General features: G+C 42.2%; 1 protein-coding gene across 7 annotated transcripts in view; it reads left to right on the forward strand.

Annotated features, from left to right (window-relative positions):
- Positions 1–12,184, forward strand: part of ppfia1 (PTPRF interacting protein alpha 1) — a 41,432-nt gene that overhangs the window by 18,550 nt on the left and 10,698 nt on the right. For 6 of the 7 annotated variants that reach the window (XM_040120574.1, XM_040120506.1, XM_040120647.1 and 3 more), the window contains exons 6-18: positions 583–684; positions 1,379–1,612; positions 1,957–2,103; positions 2,564–2,698; positions 6,022–6,105; positions 6,230–6,361; positions 6,620–6,682; positions 6,846–6,925; positions 7,010–7,160; positions 7,756–7,761; positions 8,013–8,236; positions 8,353–8,584; positions 11,613–11,642. In XM_040120574.1, the coding sequence (XP_039976508.1) occupies positions 583–684; positions 1,379–1,612; positions 1,957–2,103; positions 2,564–2,698; positions 6,022–6,105; positions 6,230–6,361; positions 6,620–6,682; positions 6,846–6,925; positions 7,010–7,160; positions 7,756–7,761; positions 8,013–8,236; positions 8,353–8,584; positions 11,613–11,642 (1,620 nt within the window). The remainder of the gene's footprint in view (positions 1–582; positions 685–1,378; positions 1,613–1,956; positions 2,104–2,563; positions 2,699–6,021; positions 6,106–6,229; positions 6,362–6,619; positions 6,683–6,845; positions 6,926–7,009; positions 7,161–7,755; positions 7,762–8,012; positions 8,237–8,352; positions 8,585–11,612; positions 11,643–12,184) is intronic. The other variant, XM_040120971.1, reaches the window with a different exon arrangement.

Genomic DNA, 12,184 nt, shown 5'->3' on the forward strand with positions numbered 1-12,184 from the left:
AGGCCCAGAGGATCTTGGAAGTGTCCTAGATTTCCTCTCTGCTTCATGCTACAGTCATCTTTTGTTCCTGGGAGTCAGTCTGGGACCACACACACATGCACACCAACACACACATAAAATCAAACACTTGCCACTCTGCTTTGTATTAGTAACCTTACCTCCTTAGGCAAGGCAGCTTTTTGTTGTTTTTCTTTTCCTATGGTTTGGCTATTTGGGAAAGATTGTTGGTCTGTGCAGTGTATTCATGTGAGTTTGCAACCACAATAGTTGTGGTTTGAACTCAAGGCTCTGGGCACTCAGTGTTTTCAGCTGCTAGATATGCTTCTTTGTGTGTCTGTCCCACGTATGTGTACGTACACACACACACACTCTCTCTCTCTCTCTCACTCACACACACACACACACACACACACACACACACACACACACACACACACGTAAAAGTACATCACAATGATTAAAAGGTAGCAGCAAACTAGATTAGTGCTGTTGGTTTAGTGGTTAACCAGAAAAGTGTTTAGAATGTTATCACCAGCAAATGAATGGCTTGACAAGGTGTTAACAAACTGGTGTTTTCTCTAGTTGGCATACCTCAGGGAGCAGAACAGCCAGAAGAGAGGGCTGGCAGATGGAACCAGTGAGGTCAACCACAACTCTGAAAACACACCGAGCACTAATGGCAAGGTGAGGTTACTCAACAGCATATGTGAAATGACGTATGTGAAAGCCAAGTGGGAGACAAGGCCACAGTTGCTTTTTTGTCACAAGTGTCCACCATCTGTTCAGTTAATTTAATGAAATCATTGCTAATTTCATTAATTCAGGACATATATTGTATAATTTATTGTTAAATTGTAATATGTCATAATGTGATCAATCTTGAGGTGCTGGAGTGGGATAATGTCATGCAAGTCTTTTTATGGTCATATCTGTTTTGTTAACATATTTTGTCACAAACATCTACAGTAGATATTTTGTAAGTCCTTAAATCTGATGAGAACACAATTACAAATAGTTGAAACAAATAAGAATAAGCCCTAAGCTCTACGGGTTAATAATGAATGCATTAGTATATTTCTGTCCTGGCATGCAATGATTAACTCTGCTATACCATCTACATACATGCATGGACAAGATGCAAATACTGGACAAGGTGGGCGGGCTTGTTACACGCCAGGTTACAGCTCACAGCTTGTTCTGCAGTATTTCTCTGCCTAAATAATAAAACTCTGCCATCAGTTAGTCAATCGGGTTGAGGAACGGCAGGTATAGGGTGAATGTGAGCGATTCAAATCTGTTGTATGAGTCTCTTGATCAATATGTGCATAATAGTTCTGTATATCTTGTGTGCACTTGCTAAAAGTTAATTCATCAACAGCGGTCGTCGGATGGCTCTCTGAGTCAGGAGGAGGAGTCGGGACCTGGGTTTGGGAAGGTTGGTGAGCTCCAGGAAGTGGTGGACCGTCAGACGGCAGATCTCGGCCAGATGAAGGAACGCATGGCTGCTATGGCATCGCGCATCAATGAGCTGGAGGAGGACCTGGACACAGCCCGCAAGGACCTCATCAAGTCCGAGGACATGAACACGCGGTTACAGAGAGATCTGAGAGAGGTAAGGAGGATGGGGACTATTTGTAACCCAAAGGTGCCTTAAAGTAAGAGCCCCCTTAAATACATTTTTTAAACGTCTTTTCGTTATACTGCCAGATAAAAAAACATTATTACATAAGATATTATATACTTTTCCAGTGTGCTGTTTTCTTTCTGTAGGCCATTAGAACTTTTTTTCTGACAGTTATTATTATGAGTCCCTCCCTCCCATCAGAAGATGCAAAGGTCAGTGGACAGTAGGTTAGAGTCAAGGTCACAAAGAAAGAACACACTAACGCAAGTGGTGTGTGTGTGTCTATGTGTGTGTCTCTGTCTGTGTGTGTGTCTGTGTCTGTGTGTGTGCAGTCAGTAGCTCAGAAGGAAGATATGGAGGAGAGGATCACCACCCTGGAAAAGCGCTACCTGGCAGCTCAGCGGGAGGCTACCTCCGTCCACGACCTTAATGACAAGCTGGAGAATGAAGTGGCCAACAAGGAGTCCCTCTACAGACAAGTAAGGCCCCATGCTTTTTGACTAAAACGCCTAAATAAAATCACTGGGTGCAATTGGTGTTTGAGACTCAGAGTTGTCTGCCAGCAGGAATTGCCTGTGGCTCTCTTTGACAGTTTTCAGACTCCTGCTAATCAATTCCTGCTGTATTCACACACTGACCAGCGCAGCAGGCACTGAATGGGTCTCTTTACATGCATTTACTGAGATGGAGATGTCTCTCTTCTCTTTTCTTGCTGGTTTTGTCTGTCTTTGTGTCCTCATGAATGCTCTCTTCCTCTCTTCCTGCCCACCCCACCCTTATCCGTCCCCACTCCCGGTCTTGTTTCGTCTCCCTCTTTCTCTCTCTTGTCACTCTCTTCACCTTGTGCAACTAAAAGCAAACCATGAGGCCGGGATGTAGCGCAGATGAGCCTTCAACATGCTTTCAAATGACTGTTTGCTTTTGGTTTGTTTGTTGCAGACTGAGGACAGAAACCGGCAACTCCAGGAGAAGCTGGAGCTGGCTGAGCAGAAGCTGCAGCAGACCATCCGCAAGGCAGAGACTCTGCCTGAGGTGGAAGCCGAGCTAGCCCAGAGGGTAGCTGCCCTCACAAAGGTATCAGCACCTGTTCACTGCCCTGTGTACCATTCAGCCCACCTTTTGATGGATTTTGGATTTTATGATATGATATATATTGGAAGAGTAGACATATTAAAATGCTGATTATTAATCAGAGTCCTTTGAATATCATGAACATCTGATCGAATCTGCCTTTGACATATCTGTCGGGGAAATTGTCAATTGTGAAAAAACAAACGGAATACGAATTGACTGAAAATTGCGCTACTTCTAACTACATTCTAACTGTGCGTGTGCCGGCACACATCATATATTCAGGGCTATTTGCTTAGTTCCTTTACATTGCAACAGCTAGGAGCTCCCAGAGGAAGCCACTGAAGGAAGCCATTGTTTATGTTACTCCAAATATCCACAGGGACCTATTTTTAGAGATTTGGCCCATGTTTTTATCCATTTATAGTTTGAGCCTTTTTGTTGGACAACTCTTGCTGCTGCTGAACTTCCACGGGGAACTTAGTACCATATTAGTATTGTAACTGGCTCACAGTACATCTCTGAAATGTAAGATAACATTCATTCTTATTGTCATCTCAGTCATTTGTTTTAGAGATTATCAGGGAGCAGGCATCTCTTTTCACATCTGTGTAGTAATGCAATCCCTGTCCGTTCTGCTGTTTCCGTTTTTATTGCTTTCCTTTAACATGATTTTTGTTGTCATTAGGGCCGGGGCACTGCCTGGTGCAAGAAACGTACTGAAACTTCTATTGTTGTTGTTGTTGTTGTGATAAATGAATCACATTTGTGTGGGGACAAAGGTGCTCAAAAACTCATGAAACGTTGCACATGCATCAGACGTGCTGAATATTTACATGTTTTATTGGTCTTTCATACGGTTGTGGCAAAATGGCTCGATAGCGCCGCCTACAAGGTTTCAACGGAGTTACCTCGCGGTACATTTCACCTACATGTACTGTAGGTAATGTAATTCGATAGGCACAAGGAATATCCCCAGAGTTACAAAAAAGCCTCTTAGAGCCATACCCTAAAACCCAACAGGAAGTCAGCCATTTGAAATTTACTGTGCAATTTTGGCGCAGTTTTTTCTTTTTACAGGCGTTGTACTTTAATAAACTCCTCCTAGAGAGTTGATCAGATCGACTTCAAATTTGGTCAGGCTAATGTAGAGACCTTTGCGATGTCAAATTATGAAGCTTTTGCGTTTCGTTGAATGGCCGTGGCAACATGGCGAATTTCGATGTTTCGCCATGAAACAGGAAGTTGTTGTTACTCCTGTGTGTATTGTTAACATGCACATAAGACGCTTGTTCAAAACAGAAGAGATGGCTTCAATCCACATGGACATATGGTAACATCGAATAAATAAATAAATAATAAAATAAAAAACAAAACAAACTATAAATAGCTTGTAACTCAAACAAATGTTTTGCATAAAATTGAAACATGACACAGAATATAACACAGGATTATTAGTGTAATTTCAATAGTGGCCCTGCTGTGACTAGAGTCATTATAACAAAGCCTGGCACTGTGCCTATGCTGCATTACTGACTTAAATGTGTTGTGACATGCAGATTTAATTATCGTAGCTATTAGACAATACACAAGTAGTTTATAAAATGTATTTTAAAATATATTCTAAATATTAAAAATGTTCAAGCATCTCGAAACTTTCAGTATTCTTTTATAAAATATTTTAAACCTGTTTTAGAAATAAAATAAATTTCAGACAATGTCCTTTGTTCCTACTTTTTAACTCTTCAGTCTCATATCCCATCTAAGCTCCTTCCTCCAGCATTTTTAAATGATCCTGACTCCCTGTCCTTGGTATGTTTAATATCACCTCCATGCACTTCTAAGACATCAACATAAATCATCCATTCTTCTTTCCACCCTCATCTACTTGGTGGAGCTTGTGGCACAATTACTTCATTATCAGCCTCTCAGTCTGTCTTCTAAATTATCCAATATTCCATCCCTCATTTCATGATGCCTCATCTAATACTGTATGTTGTCTATTTGTCTCCCTGCTCTGTCTTAAGTGTCAACGACTATTAAAGTCATGTTCCAGTTTTGAATGTGTGTTTATTTTCTAGCCTCTATGTTTATTGTGCTCACGTTAAACCAATACCCTGTTCTCTCCTCTCTCTGTCTTTCTTTCATGCTCTGTTTTTGTGTGGTCTTCACGCTGCCCCTCCTCGTCAAACCCCTAGTGTGTTCTGTGTGGCTCTAAAGGCTCTAAGACTCAGAAGAAGGTAGACCAGCGTTATTCACGGAGCTAAACGTGTCTGCTAGGATACTGGAAAACTAAGTTTGGTGTAAGATCTGTTTCTGAACTTAACCATGCCAATAGAAACTAAAGGCAGTATTTACATTTCCAGAACTACTGAAAACAAATATTTGCTGATTTGCTTTCTTTAAAATAGCAAAAATTCCAAACAAAAATATTTTAATCAACACATTAGCTTCAGTTGTATTTTATCCTTTACATGTCAAGCGCGTGGTTAAGTGCAGTGCCAGAATACACTTCAAAATGTTGTGGTATCTTATGAAGCCTGAAACCAGGTCCTTGACCCAGCTTCCTCTGCGTTGGTGAGCTGTGTTAATCAGTACTTCATCCCGATACCTCTCCTTTTTTCCGAAACACAGAAAACCCTAATGTTTGGTGTCTAACACAAACAGGAAGTGCCATCTGATTTGCTCAAAGACTCATGGAGACCCTGCCCATCAGAGCTACCAGAAAACTGGAACACGATGTTTTGCAGAAAAATGATTACCACTCCACTCCACTGATCATCGTGCTATATACACCGAATATATTTTTCAGCATTGCAGATGAAATATGGGATTAAGTATTGTTTTACGAGCCAGTAATCCACATAAAACATGTCTGTAGTTGAAAGTAGAACCTTGATGAATGTATTGTTCTATGGTAGATCTGCACTGTGGGAAGTACTGGCTGCTCTATTTGTTCTGGTCTTTCCGTGGGTCGTGCTACCTTGCTGTCCACTTCTAATGCAGCTGGTGCATGATTTTTGTCTTGTAGCTCTATGTTCACATTACATGGATAACACATGTACCTGGCTGTTGCTGTGGGTTACTCCATCCTTTTGAAGGACTCAAGCTTTGTCACTAAAACCACAAGCAGTACCAGGCTTATCTAGGCCTTTTCTCAGCTAGGTCCTTCTCCAGGATGGAAGATAAAGCACTCTGCAGGGGAGATCGGAGCCTAGTTATAGAGACACACTCATTAGCTCTGAGAGGATTGAATATACTGATCCACTGGGATAACTCGGTATATAAAAGCTAAAGTTTTTTTTGTCCTTGTTCCCCATTTTCAGGCAGAGGAACGCCATGGCAATGTGGAGGAGAGACTGAGGCAGCTGGAGGCTCAGCTGGAGGAGAAGAACCAGGAACTGCTCAGGGTGAGAAAGGGGAATAGGGGAAATGTGTTGTTGTTACAATAGGCCTGCTCCTCAGAGTTTTACTGCTATTGAGAGCATCTTAGCATGTGCTCTGTTTTAAAATGCTGCTGTTCTGTTTGTGTAGGCACGGCAGCGAGAGAAGATGAATGAGGAGCATAACAAGCGACTGTCTGAGACAGTGGACAAGCTCCTGTCAGAGTCTAACGAGAGACTCCAGCTCCACCTCAAAGAGAGGATGTCTGCTCTGGAGGATAAGGTGATTAACAGAGAAAGGTGGTACCTGGTGCAGTCTTTATACAGGGGGAATCTAGTAACACATTCTGAAGTCAGTGTGATGAGCAAAGAGGCAAACAATCTGAGGACACTGTATTCTTAACCATATAAATATTTGTTGTTCCTCTACGGTGTGTGTCCCAGGACTGTTTGGTAATGAGATCATATGTCATGGTGCATGGTTAGTAGCTCAGTCAGTGTGTATTTGCCAGTGTGTGAGCTTGTGTCTGTCTGTCTTCAGAATGCCCTGATAAGAGAACTGGACCACACCAAGAAGCTGATTGAGGAGTCTCACCATGAGAAGGTGAGTGATCGGTTTACGTATAAGGTAAATCTTCCCCTGTATCTGTATCTGTTTTTTTTTTTTGTTGGTTTTTTTGTGAGAATTTGGGCTTTTTTCCTTCAGGGCTGCGGACATTGTTTCTTCACTAGATGGTAAAGATGTATGTAAATTCATTCTCCTATAGGAGCAGCTCCTGATCCAGATTGAGACCATGAGGACAGAGAACGAGCAGGGCAGGAGCAGGAGCAACTCCGTACTACATGGGTAAGCTGGTTATCTGGTAGAGTTCACAGTTTCAACCTTTAACCTCTCAGAGTCTTTCTGATTGTTTTTTCTGTGCTTTTCCAGGCGGTCTCAGCTGGGCAGCACTCCAGATTTCAGGTATCCAGTGTCGGCCTCCTCAATGATGGACAGTAACTCAGACCATTATGGCAGCGCTCTTGTGCTGAGGCGACCTCAAAAGGGACGAGTGGCAGCGCTGCGGGACGAGCCATCCAAGGTGAGACCACTTTCCCATTCACTTGAATGGTGGACAAAGCTCATTTAAAATTTGAGCTTAATGAACACTGAGCATTATAGTTCCTCAATTAATTTTTAAAGAATGCACCAGACAGTCTGCAGATTGGTCAATCATTAACTTACTCGCTAAGATTTGAGGCTGACGTTCCAACTAAAGAACACAGTCACAGTGTTCCGACTAACACCTGCTTGTCCACTGTAGATTCGCCCCCTTGTGATTTATGCTGGCACTTTGACAGAGACAGTTTATGTCGCTTAAATCCTTACCAGCATTATCTAATTGAATTAAAAAGTGAGACATTAAAGCAACTGAAATAATTTGTGTCCAGGTTTGGCAGTTTTGCTTAAGAGATTAACGGATCCTATTAATTGTTCAATTACTTCAGAATGAAGAAACACGTTGGATGGATTTACTGGAAGGGTCTTTTTACTTTATTTCTGTGTTGTCTTCCTCATAACACAGTTTACTTCTATGCCTTCTTCCTTCCGCTACCTGTTTCAGTCTAATGTTTGAGTTCTTTCTGATGATTTTTTTCTCTCCGTTTCTTTCTGTTTGCTTCCACTCTGGACATCAGCGACATGTAAGTCATTGTGGTGGAGGTAGCAGTGACAGTTACTTGTGTCTGTGAGGTCTATTAAATATCCAGCTAACCATTCATCTCTTTGTTGCCTCTGTTTCTCTCATTTGCCTCCTTGCCTGCCTTCTGTGTCTCTCTTTTCTCCCTACAATATCCCTTTTTTCCTGCTTTCAATATCTTCATTTTCTGGTACCTTTATCTCTCCCTCCATTCTCTCTCCATTCCCTGTTTCATACTTGTACGCGTTAATCCAGGTGCAGACTTTAAATGAGCAGGAGTGGGAGCGTATGCAGCAGGCCAACGTGCTGGCAAATGTGGCCCAGGCCTTTGAGAGTGACATGGATGCCTCAGACCTTGAGGAGGATCGAGAGACGATTTTCAGCTCTGTGGACTTGCTGTCCCCTGGTGGCCAGGCTGACGCACAGACCCTTGCCTTAATGCTGCAGGAGCAGCTGGACGCTATCAACAATGAAATTAGGTACCAGCCGCTACACAGCTACCAGAACAAGCACACCAAAACCGTGCTCCATTTAACCTTATATTTTTCATCAAAATATAAAGTATTGTGTGTTAATTTAAAATCTTTCCCTGCAGAATGATCCAAGAGGAGAAGGAGAGCACAGCTATCCGGGCAGAGGAGATTGAGTGCCGGGTGGGCAGCGGTGACAGCCTGGGAGGGCGTTTCCGCTCCATGAGCTCCATCCCTCCGTCACTTTGTGCGGGCTCCTCGTTGGGCGGCTCTCCCCCAGGCTCTGGTCATTCCACCCCCAGACGCATTCCCCGCAGCCCCAACAGAGAACTGGACCGCATGGGTGTCATGACCTTGGTAACACTTCTTTTACTTTCATACAGTATGTTTCCCAACTATGAGAATACAACTGCACTGAAGAGCACATTTAACTCCCTATACAGTTATGCCCTGGGGAACACTAGTTTGGTTTCTCTGATTACAGAAGTCTGAATAAGTCAGAATTGTAGTTTCCTTCTAATTATTTTCATTCTGGTGTTTTGGTTTTGTCATCTTGTAGTTCAAGCCTAAGAGTGTATGTTTGTCTTTATATTCTTTAACGCTGTTTGCCTCTTCTTGGTGATTTTTTTTTTTGTGCTATAAATCTCAGCATTTTGATTTGTGTACATATATTTTGTGAGTATGTATGACAGTATGTAACCAAGTGTGTATGTAACTGCCCCCTGCCCATAGCAATATTGCTATGATCCGTACATCATCCAGAGCTCGCTCTCCCAGCAGACCTTAACTTACCTGCCCTGTGGTGCAACCGGCTTCAGCCCCCCCCCTCAAGCCTTTAGCTGTGCACCCTACTTTCAGGTACCTGCAGATCTCTCCACAGGTCCCTTCCTTCCCTCCTCGGGTGGGTGCAGTCTGCTACTTCCTCTGTTCCTTTTGACAACTATTAATACACACAGGACCCTTACAAACTCTTTCTCCCCGCTGTGTGCTAAGCGCATCACTTTGCTCTGAGAATAACTGTGGTGACTTGTGTGTCATGCAGGAAGAGCTTGTGTATGAAACTAGTAACAAAAATGTAACTAAATCCGAATATATTATGTTATTAATAAGAAGAATTAGACTCTTTGCTTTAAAGACTGGTCATAAAAAAGGTAACTTTTCCAGCTTTACCCTTTCTATCAGCTTTAAACTGGTTTATAGACGGTCTTTCAATGGCTACTGATCACAATGGAATCAGAAAAAGACGAGTAAACAGAAGACTTGTGTTAAAATTCAGCCGTGATAACATTGTGACATGAGGTCAGTTTTCCAGTTAGAGGCACAGGCGCTTTTCGCACATGCACCTGGCTAGTGTGTGTTTGTTTTTGTTGTGAAAAAAGCCAAGTCCTTTACAGAACAGATCATTATTTTGCAGAACATTGCAGGATAGCAAGATGAGCCCAAGAAACATTATCATGATCTGGTCATTTGTGCTCTGTGTGAGAGCGGAGTAATACCCAAAAAACCAAACTACAGTACATGTGACTGTCAGTGGATGCTTAGACAATCTTGGTCTCGTGTCAATATTCTAGATACATGTGAATTTTTGAGCACTGACTTGAAAGGGACACACCTTTCAGCGGTCGAGCAGAATTCCCTTTTATGGCTATTACTAGCACAACAAAGACGTGTCCCAGGCTGCCTTGGGGCAAGGTGTACAGTCTCTGTCATGCTTTACACTCATAGTATTAACAAATACAAACAATCTGACTACATTTGCATCAACTTAGAGAGTATTTTTTTTATACATTAGGAACAGAGATAACGGAGCCTGCCCATCTCTTGAAGTACTGTATCTGTAGATTAACTTTAATGAGACCTGTTTCTTTTAGCTTCAGCTTAGAGGTTTTTATTCTTTTCAACACCTCCCCTCTATTCAGATTTTTTTTTTTTTTTTTAAATACACACAAGTTGTATTTAAAAACACTGAAAACAGTGAGCTGGGCGGAATTTTTGATTCCCGGGGTACTACAGTACAATGCCATTGTTTTTCCTGTTAACACCGGAGCTGGTATTACTCACCAGTCAGTATTTTCAGGAATTTTTGACCTTGCCATTACAAGAATTGCTTCAAGTTAAAACAGTAACCGCATTTGTTCAGTCCTTGCAAAATTTCCGAGGAAAAAGGTCAACAATCACTGCCTTTTTCTATTATGTGTCATGTTGGTTGAAGTTTTGGATGAAAAAATGAAGTTATCATGCGCCGGCTTGATTGCAGGGCAGTTATTGTCTAGTTCAGCCAATGTAGTGAAAAGGGAGAGTGAGTGACGTCAACAGTTAATGAAGTAGGGCTTTAAAACATTGCAGACATGAAAGTTTCAGATAATACCTGAGAAGTGACTTTTGTGACTGTCAGCTTTAACATATTTCTGGTTTTAATCTTGCCGTGTCTTTAAAGCATCAGTTAACTAGTCAGAATGCCTTAATTTCCTAAATAAGAAGACTCTTGGAGAAAAGGAACATTTTGGGTTATTAAATTAGTTTTTTGCTCGCCCACACAATTTCCTCTTCCTGTTTCCCTTTTATAGCTCACTAATCTCTTCTTTGCCATGGCCTCACCGTGTCAGTTGAGGAAAGGAAATGAGTGATTAGGTATTTTCCCCCTGGGGGCAGGAGAAATGTGGCACGCTGATGGTTTATTTGTTCTGCTAATGCCAGGCCTGTGAGGAATGCAGAGTGGAAAAAAAATCCTCCCACTTTTAAGGTGCACAGCGGAAAATATGACTAGAACGGCTCTAGTTCATAAAATCAGGTGTCACACTGCAAAGTGTATAACATCACACAAAGCAAAAGCACTCAGATCATTTTTGAGCTAACTAGTTCATACCACTGTCACCTGTGATTTCTGCACTAACCTTCTAGCTGCTCAGCTACCTACTTGGATGATTATTTAAACGAATGTAATCGAGGTTTTGATTATGCTGAAATATTAGTTGTAGTATAAAAGTCTGCACTTCTCCTTCTGATTTCTTGAATTTCCTTGAGGGAGGCTGCACCCATCCTACCTCGTCCCGACCCAACCTCCAGCGTGGTTGTTTTGCAGTGTCTCCTGCTCGGGTTGGGTGGTGCTTCTGGAGACTTAATTTTCCCAAAAACTGCACGTCTTCACAGCACAATTAAACTCACAGTCCTTCTGGTTCCCCACTGTGTGTGTGTGTGTGTGTGTGTGTGTGTGTGTTTGTGTGTTTGTGCGTGTGTTTGTGCCAGTACCAGGGTACATGGGTAAATGTGTATCTTGTTCTGATTTCCTGCTCTTGTGTGTTTGTGCATGGCTTGGTTCCACTGCTGGTCTGTTTTGCGTCTCACTAACTGCTTTTCTCCTCTCTCCTTTTTTGCCATGCTTCAGCCTAGTGACCTGCGCAAGCACCGCAGGAAGGTAAACTAGAGACCTGCTGTACCGGGCTCTGTCAGCTACCTGTCTATTACTCTCACTCCCCTCATCTCCCAGCCCTAGCCGCCACAATGTTCAGCTTTAGCTTCTCCTCGCCATCCCACAGTTCACCACCTAGTACAAAATTGTACTCCTGCATAAACTCTCAAAAACCCATTCCAAAACATTTAAAATGTTGTAATGAAATCATTAGGGATTCTTGCTGTGATTACCCACAGTGTCTTTGTGGGTTTTATCTTAGTGGATCCATCTCCTGCAACAATTTTGATAATTGATTAATGGTTAAAATAATTTTTCAAGTCACAAGTTTTTAGTTTTCTTGCTTTTAATATGGGATATGGGATACCAAGCACCTTGACAGTCTTCCCAAGCTACATTGTTACAATTTTGATGTGACGGTAAAAAGTAGAGACAATCTGAGGTGGAAATCAAGGGTGAACTGTGATGGTCATGGGCTCAGACTTGAATGAACGACCAAACCAATACTACCAGTATGCCTTGGTGCTTTGGAACCAGGTTGGTGTTTT

Source organism: Xiphias gladius, chromosome 1 (genome assembly GCF_016859285.1).
Source record: "Xiphias gladius isolate SHS-SW01 ecotype Sanya breed wild chromosome 1, ASM1685928v1, whole genome shotgun sequence".
Classification (NCBI taxonomy): domain Eukaryota; kingdom Metazoa; phylum Chordata; class Actinopteri; order Istiophoriformes; family Xiphiidae; genus Xiphias; species Xiphias gladius.